The following is a 13,774-nucleotide window of genomic DNA, read 5'->3' as shown; positions in this document are numbered from 1 at the left end:
GCGGCGCCTCGGGCCGCGGGTTGGCGGCGTCACACGGGCGCGCGCCGGAAGCGGGATCCTAACGGGCGGAAGTGGCAGGGCGGGGCGTGAGTACGATGGGGGGCGGCGGCGACTGGCGATGAGCAGCGGGAGCGCGTGAGCGAGCCGGCGGGCGAGGCTGGGGGGCCCCGGAGAGCTAGCCGCAGGGCGGAGGGCGGGGGCGCGAGCGCGGCGGGCGGCGGGCGGCGGCCAGGGCGCGGCGGCGGCGGCCGAGGAGAGAAGATGGCGGATGGCGACAGCGGTAGCGAGCGCGGCGGCGGCGGCGGGCCCGGTGGCTTCCAGTCCGCGTCCCGTAGCGGCGGCGGCGGCGAGCAGGAGACGCAGGAGCTGGCCTCGAAGCGGCTGGACATCCAGAACAAGCGCTTCTATCTGGACGTGAAGCAGAACGCCAAAGGCCGCTTCCTCAAGATCGCTGAGGTGGGCGCGGGCGGCTCCAAAAGCCGCCTCACGCTGTCCATGGCTGTGGCCGCCGAGTTCCGCGATGCGCTGGGCGACTTCATCGAGCACTACGCGCAGCTGGGCCCCAGCAGCCCGGAGCAGCTGGCAGCGGGAGCCGAGGAGGGCGGCGGGCCGCGGCGCGCGCTCAAGAGCGAGTTCCTGGTGCGCGAGAACCGCAAGTACTACCTAGACCTCAAGGAAAACCAACGCGGCCGCTTCCTGCGCATCCGCCAGACGGTGCACCGCGGCGGGGGCGGCGGCTTCGGCGGGCCCGGGCCCGGCGGCCTGCAGAGCGGCCAGACCATCGCGTTGCCCGCGCAGGGCCTCATCGAGTTCCGCGATGCGCTGGCCAAGCTCATCGACGACTACGGGGGCGAAGACGAAGAGCTGGGCACTGGCGGCGGCGCCGGGGGTCCTGGAGCCGGCCTGTACGGGGAGCTCCCGGAAGGCACCTCCATCACGGTGGACTCCAAGCGCTTCTTCTTCGACGTAGGCTGCAACAAGTACGGGGTGTTCCTGCGAGTGAGCGAGGTGAAGCCATCTTACCGCAACGCCATCACTGTCCCCTTCAAGGCCTGGGGCAAGTTCGGAGGCGCCTTTTGCCGGTATGCGGATGAGATGAAAGAGATCCAGGAGCGGCAGAGGGATAAGCTCTATGAACGACGCGGCGGAGATGAGTCTGAAGGCGAGGAGGTGGATGAGGATTGAAAATAACCGCTTTCCCTGTAGGCCTCCCCCCACCCCTTAAACCACAAACCCCTTGGCTAAAGAGCTACCTTTCCTGCCCATCCCCAGTGAGCTAGTGCAGGGGTAACCAGGGAGGCCCCAGAAAGAGAAAATTAAAATTTAAGTAATAGTTTATTAAGAGAAATAACCGTAAGAGAACAGTCGCGGACAATTAGAGAAAAGCAGTAAAGTTCCAAGGAACAGACAGCAACCTGCAAAGAGGACAGCAGTGTCTCCTCACCTGAGCAAAATAGTCTCAGCTTCTGTTGTTTCCCAGCTGAGGTTCCTAAACCCATCAGGAGAACCATGCAGGGACTAGATCCTCGCCCAGCATGGGCCAAGGGAACACTGAGTTACCCAGAAGACGTGATGGCAACTGAATTTGTGTTGTACCTGGGTAACCTGGTCTAAAGATCTCTTCAGAACTCAGTATTGCAGTGTCTTTCCCTTCACCTCCATTGAAATCAGCATTTTGGATCTAGGCCTTCGTGGAATTCTTGAGAAAAGGGCCTTTGCAGTTACCCACTTATGCGGATACCGGTTTCATGAAAAGGAATACAAGTTTAATCATGGACAGGGCAAAATAAGAATTCAAGAAGCCATTGGGGAATACAGAAACAAATTGGATCCGTTTTGTCTAAAATGGTTTTGCATGGAACCTGGACCAAGGCCCAAGTCTTTTTGTTACAGAACTGTTTTCCGGGACGCAGATGAACTCAGATATCAATCCTTGAACTAGAATTCATTACTAAAATTTTTTAAGTTGGCAAAATTTTTTCAAAGCTAGAAGAGCAGTTTTTCATTGGGGGTTTCTGAGGTAGGCACAAGAAGAAATCGGGCGTAAAGCACAAGGAAAACTGTTTGAGTGGATTGGTTGCTGCTCACTAAAGTTCTTCCCCTGATCTCCATATATGGAGGTCATTACCAAGAAATGGCTTAGGTATGAATGAGAGCCAGATCCCTATGGCTCCACCTTGTGAGCCAGTGAAGTGTGGCTAATTCGGCTGTTTCCGCCACTGGTTGGCTGGATTTTAAACTTTAAAACTTGAAGATATCTACAAAAGGAACAGTGTGACTACAAGCTTGAGCTTTAATGGAATATACATCCTCACAGAAAAGTTGGAATAACAAAACTGAAGTCTTCATCTACCTTCAGTTTAATCTGTGGATTTTTTTCAAATACTGAAGATCCTCAGGTCCAGAATTCCAGCATCATTTATTCTTTTAAAATAAATTTTTAAGAACTTGATCCATTGTATCAGTACCTCACAATCAAAGTTGGCAAATGGTGGATAAGTGATTCAAGCAATGTGTCCTTTGGAAACTGAAATTCTTCTGAATGGCGCTGAAGTGAACAGTGAATATGCTGACTATATCCTGGAAGCATTTTTATACCATCTTGAAATTTCAACAACCTGGCTTTTGCCAGTTTAGCCAGCTGTCTTTCAAGAATAAAAGTTGGGGTTTTCAAGGATCGCCTCTTCTATATTTTAAATGGATTTTCAGTAGAGATCTTTTTTTCTAATCAAGTTAATCCCACCCTATCAAAAGGTATTCCTTAAAATGTCAGAGACCTAGGTAACTTTGAATTGAATGGGAGCTAATGTTCTTTCCAAAGTTTTCAGGTATTATTTGTGAGACACCTTCTCAACCAGGAGGCAAGTGACCCCACCTCCTCAGTCTTAGTATTTTTTTTTTAACTGCATGCCTGCCCTTTATTTGAGCTGCCTTTTAATTTATTGCATACCCTTTTTATTATCTTATTTTGGTAGTATTCAATCTATACACTTTTTGTATTTATTGGGAAATAAGTAATATTCAAAAAGGTCATTTTCATGCATTGTGGCTGAGAGGGAGGGAAATAATTGTGTATATAAAATTAAGCTTTTTAAAAATTAGGTTATGATGCAGAATATTATTGATCTTAGATTTTAAAAAAAGTGGAAGAGCCACGAACATTGGTGCCCTTTTCAGACTATTTCTCTACTTTCATCATCCACAGTAGACTTTTTAAACAGATTTTTTTAATCTTTTTTTTTTTTTTAATTTTTCTCCGTTGCAAAGAATGTTTCCTAAATTGTATGGGAGCAATAGTATTTTTGATGTTTTAATGACATCCGTATACTTGTACTGTATTTTGTACTACAAGGCAGCTGTTTTCAATAATGTCCTGCTGTATTTACATATGTGTTTTGAGTGTTGTTTTTTTTTTTTTTTTTCCTTTGCTGCGGAGAACAAATCCCTAAATAGTTTTAGTAAAAGAGCTGAGAAGTTAGCATTTGGTTTGCAGAAACTTTAAGTTTCAAACTCTGAGGCAGCAATGAAAATTAAGGTTGTGGCTGTTCGTTGATTGCTATAACTTTCATTTTCAAACCATGTACAATTCCTGTGTAGACCAACTTGTTTTCTTGCTTCATTTGGTGGTTCTGTTGCTCAGCTGCAGTGAGCCGTTCAATTTTGCAAAGGTGCGGTACCTCTCCTTTTTAAGGGGTTGGTTTATTTTTTTCTTTTCTTTTTGTTTGGCTGAATTGCAGTAACTAGCCTTGCTTTTCTATTCTGTAGAAATGACAGGGTCTTCACAATCCTTCACCAGTGGCTACTAAGCTATAATTAGCTGAATAGAAAGAATGTGGAAGTGGTCTGAGGCATATAGAGTATATGCCATGAACACTACCATATATGGCATCAGCTTTGGTTACCAGAGAAATTTTCTTAGTCATTAGACCATATAACAGTAATATATCATATGTAAATCTTTAGATGTCAATTTGAGAATTCTCCAAAAAAAAGGAGCAAAGAATGCATAAGCTATGTGTTGGAAAAAGTAATTTATATTAAAATTTTGACCTGCCTATGTGTAAGATTAAGTGGTAAATGTCATAGTGGTGGGTTTTAAGTCTAAACCAATCTCAGAGGTTTGTTTCTCCTGCCAGGGGTGGTTCATGGCCTCTCTTCCCACTGCAGGAAGATCACAGAAGGATGTAGATTAATTGCAGCATTTTACCCATCTTCATTCCAGTTACTAGGGACAATAGGAATCTGCAGAACAGAGATGACATAGTTAAACAAGATGATACTAGTGGATCATTTCTCAGAACTCATTCATCAGTAGGCTTGTTGAAAGGAAATGATCTGTTAAATCCAGTCAGAAAATGGCATTGTGCAGACTGTGGTTTTCAACCACTATTATGAACTGTAACTTAGGACTTGTTTTTCATTTTGGCTAACATCCCAGCTAATCACCTGTTCAAAATAGTCATTTTCCTGAAAAGCAGGGAACTAAAATTCTTTTCAGATAATTGGTAGAATGTATGCTTCTCAAACTACTGCACATGCAGATGTGCGAAGTGAAATTTTAGGAGCAGAATCAAGAGTAAAACTCTTGACAACATCCTACCATTCCCTTCTGGTTTCTATTGTCCCTATCATTAAGTGAGTAGAACAGTGTTCTACACAAAGAGAGCTTTCAGTGCAATATGCTGCACAGAAACAAAATGTAAAAAACCTGTATGGCGCCAAAAATCAAAGTGAAAACCAAACCAAAAACCCGGACACCCTATGTCACAACGGGAGGCATGTAGGTGGTATAAATGACTGTAGCTGTGATACATACATGGCTGCTTGTCAGGTCACTTTCCATAATTATTTACTGCAAAATGATTGAGAGGCTTTTGGTGCAGGCAGCCATTAACTTCCTGCTTCCTTTGTTACCTCTCTATCACTTTGCAATAAATTGCAGGTCTTTCAAGAGAATCAAGCTTCAGTTTCCTCAAAACAAAACAAGTATCCTGTCTTATCTGAAAATGCAGGGTTGTGGGCAAAAGAGGCTGGTTATAATAATGCCCTCATATTGAGTGGTCTGTAGATGGCTGCAAACTTAAGGCACTATAGTTGCTGAGGATGCTTTGTTAAATGTGACTTTGACTGGCTTTATTTACAGGGGGGTAGAATGATCTACGCAAGATATTAAAAGGTGAATATTTGTCTGCATCTACCTTGCTCTCGAGGTGGATGAAATTAAGGAGAAAACTTAAGTGTGTAAACCATGCACATTAAGTATTCTTCTCTGTAAATTTTGTTTTCATTTTTAACCCAATTATGGTACTTTGTCCAATGCACAACTGATCTCTCAGTAGATATTCATTTGAAAATAGTGTGGCCTTGATCAGTGAGAAGGGGAAGGAGAGAAGTGACTTTTTGCTTATGTAGAAATGACTCGTTTGCTGAGAGTTGTTCTGCAGCACTCTTCGTATCTATGCGTTTGTGATCCGTCTCCTTTTTGATTCAGAAAGTTAATGTTTTTGATCCTGGAATTACTAATTCAATTGAGTTGTCTTCTATTTTTTGGAAGTATCAGAATTGATCTGATAATGTAACAAAGTTGACTGCTTTGATGTCCAATCTCAGGTTTTAGAATATATATAGTAGTGTGAAATCCCACTAACTATTAAAACAACATTAATTTAGTACCCCCTTAAAGTCACATGCATCAGGCCTGTTCAGAGAGCAGAGCCTCCATCTTTAGCTCCTTTTCTACTTTGTACTTCACTGAAAGTGTTGATGGATTTTACATTGTATATTTCCATTTTAACCCTGACATACTTCTCAAAGATAAAGCACTTTTTGATCATGAAATACATGGAATTTTTGTGTGATGTGGATGGTTTCTCAGGCTTCCATAGATAATCTGCTTATGAATATTGTTCTATCTCTGTGTAAGAATAATAGAAATCTTTGCTAATGTTAGACGGTTTGTATTATGATCCAGAATGCATTTTGCTAGCTTCCAATGGATGGGAGAGTAAACAATGCTGCATTCACAATTTAATAGGTTACTTTCCCTTGAGCCTTAAGGTAACTTTCTTTTTTCTGTCAACAACAGCACTGAAGTTATAGTAAATAAATGAGATTGTCAGTTTTCAGGGTTGGTTTTAGAGTACTGTAAATCAATTAGCTGTCTTCCTAAAGAGTTACTATTCCCATTAAATAAACTGGATAGTGGGGGTAGGGGTGGGTCTGGGATGGGGAGGTAGTTTGTAGAAAAGAGAAAAAGGAAAAAAAATCACATTTACTTGTAAGAAAAATATAGACAGAAAAGGAAAAAATGCACGTCAATGCCCCATTCGGAATTTCAGATATAAGTGGAAGAGGCAAATTATACCTTCCATTTCCTGTTTTTAATCTAGAAAAGCAAAGTAATTAATATTCAAATGCTCCCTCCCCCAAATTTCAAGAGAACAAGTCTTTTGGATGGACTGTTCTCTTGATAACTTCGCTATTTAATTAGTCACTGTTCCCAGCCCTGAGGCTTAAAATCTAGTTTTCATTATTGATGGATTTTACAGACCCTTATTTTGACAAATATCCAGTTGTCAGTACTGAAAATTAAATTTGGAAAATAATAAAATTGCATCACAAAGGCTAGTAATTTCTCTGATTAAAGTAAGACCTTTATGAATGTATTTTATATTTGCTGATGAAATAAGAATATGCCATCAATATAATCACCTTTATTAACAATCTTTTATTTTTGTTTGAAAATCTGACTCCTTGCTTCTTGAATTAGCCCTCCCAGTTGACATAGGTAAAGCCATGTTAAAACATGACCAGTGCTCTATTGGTCACTTACTGCTCAACAGGACTTGTAATACAAGAATGGCAGAACTTTATCTGAAGTAAAAGGTGATTCTAAATAGTTTGATGAAAGTTGTGACTCTAACATGAGATTTTGAGTCCAGGAGCAAATTTCATTCTCCTAGTTTATATCTAAATATCCACTGACATGGAAGAGGAGAGAGCTGGTTACATGTGATCTAATGAAGTGTGGACCCAGATAATTGGAGAGAAAAATAATAGACCTATTCATGTTCATTTTCCACTAACATATTACAGAAGGCATGAGTTTCTTCTTCCCTTCAATAAGCAACTAACTTTCAAGAAAATTTATTTAGACCATCTCATTTCTTAAAGGCAAATTTTCATCTCCACTCTTAACCCAGTGTTGCACTGTCAGACCGATTCAAAAAATCTTTGTATTTGGATATCGAGTTGCCAGTGGTTTATTTCTTCCCTTTTTAAAATTACCTTTTCAGAAACATAAGTCCAGGGAGAGGCCTAAGAAAATTGAAAAACAGGATTATATTACTAATCACATTTGTGTTGTAAAGATTAGGGAGTTTTAAACTGTTGAACTGTGAGATATAAGCCCTTTTCTCCCAGCCCACATGTCACCTCTGTAGAAAAACACTTGATTCCTACAAGTGACTATCGATTGGACAGAAGTCTAGAAACTGATGAGTACAGAGCATACTAGCGTGGTTTTGTATGTTATAATAGGGGAGTATATTTGAGTTTTAAGAAGTTACCAAGATTTGAATAAGAAATTATCAGTGTATGTAGTTGGCCTTTTTTCTAAAGTTCTAGAACACTTAGATGCTTGTTCTTTTGCACCTTCATACAGATGTTTTTCCAAGATTATTGTTAATCTTGATCATATTCCCAGGTAACATACTTTCATTTTGTAGGAACCTTCACTGCCAATCAAATCTACCAGGGGCTTCCTTAGATTAGATTCTTTACTACAAAGTTGGAACTGATGTTCTGCATGTAGAGCATCTATAGAAGTCATTTGAATGAATGAAAACCAAATATTGATAGCAGGAGACAGCTTCCTAATCTAGATGTACAACTAGAATTTAGGTTGGAGGTTAGTTTAAAAGTTTTTTGGGGATGTCTTCAGTCTGTGTAAATACCCACATGCTTGTGCATTGTAAACCAAGTGTGTATTCCTATGTATGAATTTGTAGAACGGATTTCTGCTTCAAGAGAAGCTGCACCTTTAATTGTATAAGGTCCCCTTCACCTATAACCCTATAAATATTTGTAAATAGAACACTAAAGTTTGTAGTGATAGGATCAATTTGGGAATATCTGCTGAGAGACCAAAAAGCTCATTTTTTTAAGTACCTTGGTTAAAGAGTAAAGATTATGCCTCTTATTTTTTAAAAGAAAAATGCACTTTAACAAACAGCTGCATGGGCAATTCAAACAAATCCGTTAAGTGCAGTACCCATTCAGAAATCACACTTCCTGGAAACCGTTCAAAAGCAGAGTCTAGATGGGCTGTTGATCTCACTGCCTGGAGGTTGAAGCTCAGATTCTGGTCAATTTCAAGATGAGCAGGGCTGCTTCAAAAGAGCAATGTGAATACAGCCAGAAGCTTCAGACAGGTCTGTAAAATGGCGGGTCCCGTATTTACCACTAACTAGCAAAACTGACAGAAAAACTCATAGGAAAAAACAAGTTTGAGAATCCTTACTGCTGGTGTGCACTCCTTACAATAGCAGACTTTTGCAAATGGAGTTTTACAGTCTATATTTAAAAAATTGTATGTTTGTAACAAATAAAGTATGCGGAAAAGTGAATGACAATCGTGTGTTTGTGTCTAATTTAAGGAATTATGGGATATCAGGGAGGGAATTATGACATACCTGCTGGGGTTCATAAATTGGTCTGGAATTGAACAAGATCCCACTTGCCATTGCAAATTGCATCTGAAATAGAGCTAGCTCATTCTAGAGCCTTCGGGTTCCAATAATTCTTTCTTAGTTAGTATGTAATCTCTGGAGTAAAAGTTCCAAGTAAATTTCATGCTTTTATTCATATCCCCAATTGACCACTTGTTGCTTCCCCTAATTTCTTTTTCTACTTACTTTTAGAGCCTATGATTTACAATGCTGCGAAGAAACTGCTACCCCAGTGTAGGGGCAGGGTGGGCCACTGAGCAGGTTTTCTTAAGATTTGAGCAGACCAGTCGGGTAAAGAAGTCCTGGAGCCCTCAGTGGCTTTCTCAGGCTTTTATTGAGCTTTTACATGTAGTGCAGCAACCAGGTACAGGGCAGGCACAGATGGGGGGGCGGGGGGGAGCCCTTGACAAGTCTTCACGCTGGGCTTCTGTCTTTGGCCTCAATCCTGCCTCTGCTTCTCTTGCTGACTATCTGAATACTGCAGCCATGGCCCACAGAGGTAAACAATACAACTTATAATAATGTAACAAATGCAGGTGCCCCATCAGGCAGGACAATTCTGTTAGCAGGAGGGCTGAAAAGCCTGAAAACTACTACAAACTTTCTGGCCTTGAAATTTACAGAAGACCCCCACGGAGTTTTTATTTTTCAGAGGTATAACAATTGATAACTATCATGTCAGAGGTTGAACCATTTTTAAGACAACACAGGTACACTTCTGTCCACATCAAAGCAGTGACACCACACCACTTAGCCCCTAGCCCTGGAAGACAACTAGAGAGAATGAAATTGAAACAGATGAGTAATGTAAGAAGTTTTGATCTTTGGGACTCCCTGAAAGTGTGTCAGATCTCTCTAGGGGTTTCTGGATCACCCTTTGAGAATCACTGAACTAGACTGGTATGTAAATTACTCCTTTCTGCAGAAGAGGGAGAGGGTTGGAGAAGATTAGTAATCCTTTAGGTCCACCCCCCCCACTTTTTTTTTTTTTTTTTTTTTGCTATAAAGTAATTCCTAGTGGTACTAACACCAGTGGACTTTTGTGCACACAGTTTTATATAGTCCACTTCTACAGCGGTAGAAGTGGTAGTTTTTTGTTTTTTTTAAAGATTGCTTTATGGGGCCTCACCGGTGGCACAGTGGTTGAGCGTTGGGTTGCGAAGCTGCCCGCACCCTCTGCAGCGCCCGTTCGATCTCCGGCTACTCCCCAGCCACCGGAGGAGGGCCCCACATGGCGCGCAGACCTCTCCTGCCGCCCGCTGCTCCCCTCAGCAGTGTGCTTCGGTCCTTCTGCCTGCTCTGCTCCCCACTCTGACTCTGGTGAATTCTCTCACCCTCCCGCACTTCTGACTGTACCCAGTGCTTGTATAAATAAATAAATAAATAAATAAATAAATAAATCTTTTTTAAAAAAAAGGTTGATTTATGGATGCATACCAGAGCTGGGGTATAGGCCAGAGGTGTGGAAAGGTGGGGGCAGGTGAGAGGATTCACCTTAGGCACAGTGGGGAGGCAGATCTACCGAAACACACTGTTGAGGGTAGCAGCAGGCAAGTCAGGAGAGGTCTGCTGCACCATGTGGGTCACCTCTGTGGCCTGGGATCGAACTCGTGCAGCAGTGGCTGGCATAGAGCTTGATAGCGCTGTTTTCAACCCCTGCGTGAACAGGGAGGCCCCTGGCAGTGGTTCTTTTTGTTTGTTTGTTTGTTTTAATGATTTATTTATTTATGCATACAAGAACTGGGGTACAGGCCAGAGGTGTGGGGGGGGGCAGTGAGAGGATTCACCAGAGACAGAATGGGGAGCAGAACAGGCAGACCGACTGAAATACACTGCTGAGGGGAGCAGCGGGCGAGTCAGGAGAGGTCTGCTGAGCCATGTGGGTCACCTCCCTGCCTAGGGATCTAACTCATGCTGCAGTGGCTGCGGATAGCTTCATAGTACTGCGTCTTAACCCCTTGTGGTGGTTCTTACTGCTGATTGCAGAGCCACTTGAAGAGCCTTGAATTTTGGTGCCCGGACACCAGATCAAGTGGATCAAAATCTTCAGGATGTAGACCTCCATGTTTTATGCGTTCTGTGTTACTACATTTTAAAGCTCCCTGGTTGAGGGCCTCCCTGGTGGCGCAAAGCATTAAGAGGCAACCTATGAAGCTGTCTGCAGCCTCTCCAACACTAGTTTGATTCCCCGGCCAGGCGCAGCACACCTCTCCTGACTCACCCGCTGCTCCCCTCAGCAGTGTACTTCAGTCAGTCTGCCTGTTCTGTTCCCCACTCTGTCTCTGGTGAATCCTCTTACCCCCCACACCTCTGGCCTGTATCCCAGCTCTTGTATGCATAAATAAATAAATCTTTAAAAAAAAAATAAAACTCTCCGGTTGATTAATCAGTCTGGGATGAGAACCAGTGGGGTTATCTTTTAAAGAGAAAGGGATGAAGGCCTGGGAATCTCTGCTGGAGGAAAACAAGATTCTCAGGGTAGCAGAGCCTTTTCCCACTTTCCCCTTGTGACTGCTTTGCCTAAATTATCCACACCACCACTTAAACCCTAAAATAATTAATTCTGAGAAAAGTTTGAAAAATGGAATCATCGAGCATTATTTCAGTAGTCCCCTCATGGGGAATCTGAGGGCTATATTAGCAGGGTGAGCTTTAAGCATGCATGGAGGTCATCAGGTGGGCTTTTTAAACATAGATTACTGGGCCTCCCTAGTGGCCTATGGGTTAAGTCTCAGCGCTATCACCGTACTACCTGAGTTCAAACCGTGGCCAGGACACTAACCCACCTATGGCACAGCAGACCTCTCCTATCTTGCCAGCTGCTTCCCTTCCCAGTGTATTTCAGTAAATCTGCCTGTTCTGCTCCCCATTCTGTCTCTGGTGAATCCTGTCATGCCCCAAACCTCTGGCCTACACCCCAGTTCTTCAGTGCAAAATAAAATTTAAAAAGATTGAACCCACCAACCTACAGTTTCTGACTCAATGCTCTGGGTGGAGCCTGAGAAACTGCATTTCTAACAAGTTCCTGGATGATGCTGATGCTATTGAGAGTCCTGTACTTTGAAACTTGCAGCAGAAGACAAAAGTTCCAGGGGGATACAGCACAGCACAGTTGTGGCTAACTGACATAAGTCTCAGGAAGCATTTATCCTAATACATTATTTCTGCCGTACCGCAGCTAAATTTTTAGCTGAAATTTCAAGTTACGAGGTATGTGATGTTTGTCATTGCACGAATTAAAGGACTAGGTGCAGCTAGGAGCACCAAGTGGCTTAAGGAGCTGCTGGTGCCTTAAGGAATTGGGGTATTACTTCATAGTTTTGGCATTTTAGATTTTGTGATCCTGACTCCATCATAAACTATAGTGACTCTGAGAAAATACCTTCAACATAAAAATCCTTAAGGTTCTACAAGAGTGTCCAGATTCCTGGAAAGCTATTGGGATTTAGGGAAATGAGAGCCACCTGGTGGTCAGTACCAAAATACTTTTAATAACCATTCTCATATCCAATTTATTATTGGGTAGCTATTATATGCCAGGTATTGTACTAGGTGTAGAATACTTGGTCCATGGTCCAAATAGAACTTACAGTTTTGTGGGTCAGGGGAAGAGCAGTAGAAAGTTTTCAGGAAGAAGTAAGAGGAACTAAGATATACTGGACTGAAGTATATTTAGTCCAAATATTCTGTTTTATGTGACCCCAGGTATCTTGGTTCGCGAGTTTTGGGAGCAGCTCAAATTTCTAACCTTAGCTCCCTCTTCAGTAAAATGCTTCTACTAAGAAGCCATTTCCAAGGCCCTAGAGAGAAATTAACCCCGGGGTAGATGGACAGAGAAAGGAATGAATAGGAGAAATGGATCGGAGCCCTACTCTGTGTTCTTTCTGTTTTTCTTCTGGAATCACTCATCATACAGCTAGGATCTAGGAGGGTGTTTGCCCCAAGTTCTCACAACTCAATAGCTCTAGCTAAGAGTATGGCCCAGTAATTCTGTCAGGCATAAATCTAAAAAATATGAAAACATCAACATAAAATTCATATCTTTTCATGGCAGTATTATCAACAATAGCTAGGATATGGAAGCAATCAAAATGTCCATTGACAGACAATTGGATCAAGAAGACATGGTAGGGCCTCCCCTGGTGGCGCAGTGGTTGAGCGCTGAGCTGCGAGGCTGCCTCACCCTCTGCAGCGCCGGTTCGTCCCCCCGGCCGCCGGCGAGGGTCCCACACACACACACAAAAAAAAGACCACAAAAAAAAAAAAGGAAGATATGGTATATCCATAACATGGACTATTATGTACCCATAAGAAATGATGAGATGCAGCCATTTTCAAAATAATGGAGGGCATTTAAGAGACTCGTGTAGTAAAAAGTCAGAAGGATAAAAACAAATACTGGACATTTACATAGACATTTTGATAGCATAAAACACTTTCAAAAATGAATGGAAGCAGTAATCATTCTGAGGGCTCTGAGCTTAAGAGGGAAGTAGAGGGAAAGGGGTAAGAGGATATAAGGGATGGTAGTAGGAAAAGAAAAAACAAATCACAAATGTGTAAGAAATAGGTACTGGGGCCGCCTCAGTGCGCAGCGGGTTGAGCGCAGCACTGTGAAACTGTCCTCAGCCGCTGCAGCACAGGTTCGATTCCCAGCCGGCCAGGAAGATACACACATGGTGAGGCAGACCTCTGCTGTCTCTCCCGCTGCTCCCCTCAGCAGTTTATTTCAGTCAGTCTGCCTGTTCTGCTCCCTGCTCTGTCTCTGGTGAATCCTCTCACCCTCTTATGCCTCTGGCCTGTACTCCAGTTCTTTTTTTTTTTAAAGATTTATTTATTTATGCATACAAGAACTGGGGCACAGGCCAGAGCTGTAGGGGGTGAGCGGATTCACAAGAGACAGAGTGGGGAGCAGAACAGGCAGAGTGACTGAAATACACTGCTGAGGGGAGCAACGGGCGAGTCAGGAGAGGTCTGCTGCGCCATGTGGGTTTCTCCCTGGCTGGCTGGGACCAAGCTCGTGCTGCAGTGGCTGTGGACAGCTT

General features: G+C 43.1%; 1 protein-coding gene across 1 annotated transcript; it reads left to right on the top strand.

The window, feature by feature from the left end:
• The first annotated feature begins 246 nt into the window (after positions 1 to 246).
• Positions 247 to 8,683, top strand: PURB (purine rich element binding protein B). The gene has a single exon (XM_037493155.2). It carries the CDS (start codon positions 262 to 264, stop codon positions 1,183 to 1,185), a length of 924 nt encoding a protein of 307 aa, XP_037349052.1. The 5' UTR covers positions 247 to 261; the 3' UTR covers positions 1,186 to 8,683.
• The last annotated feature ends 5,091 nt before the right edge of the window (positions 8,684 to 13,774 follow it).

Source organism: Talpa occidentalis, unplaced genomic scaffold (genome assembly GCF_014898055.3).
Source record: "Talpa occidentalis isolate TD23 unplaced genomic scaffold, MPIMG_talOcc4v2.1 talOcc4.10, whole genome shotgun sequence".
NCBI lineage: Eukaryota > Metazoa > Chordata > Mammalia > Eulipotyphla > Talpidae > Talpa > Talpa occidentalis.
Note: the sequence above shows the minus strand (reverse complement) of the source record. Positions and strands in the feature narration are given on the sequence as shown.

Bases quoted from the DNA above. Each gene is read 5' to 3' on its own strand.
- PURB (XM_037493155.2), top strand. From the start codon at position 262: ATGGCGGATGGCGACAGCGGTAGCGAGCGCGGCGGCGGCGGCGGGCCC.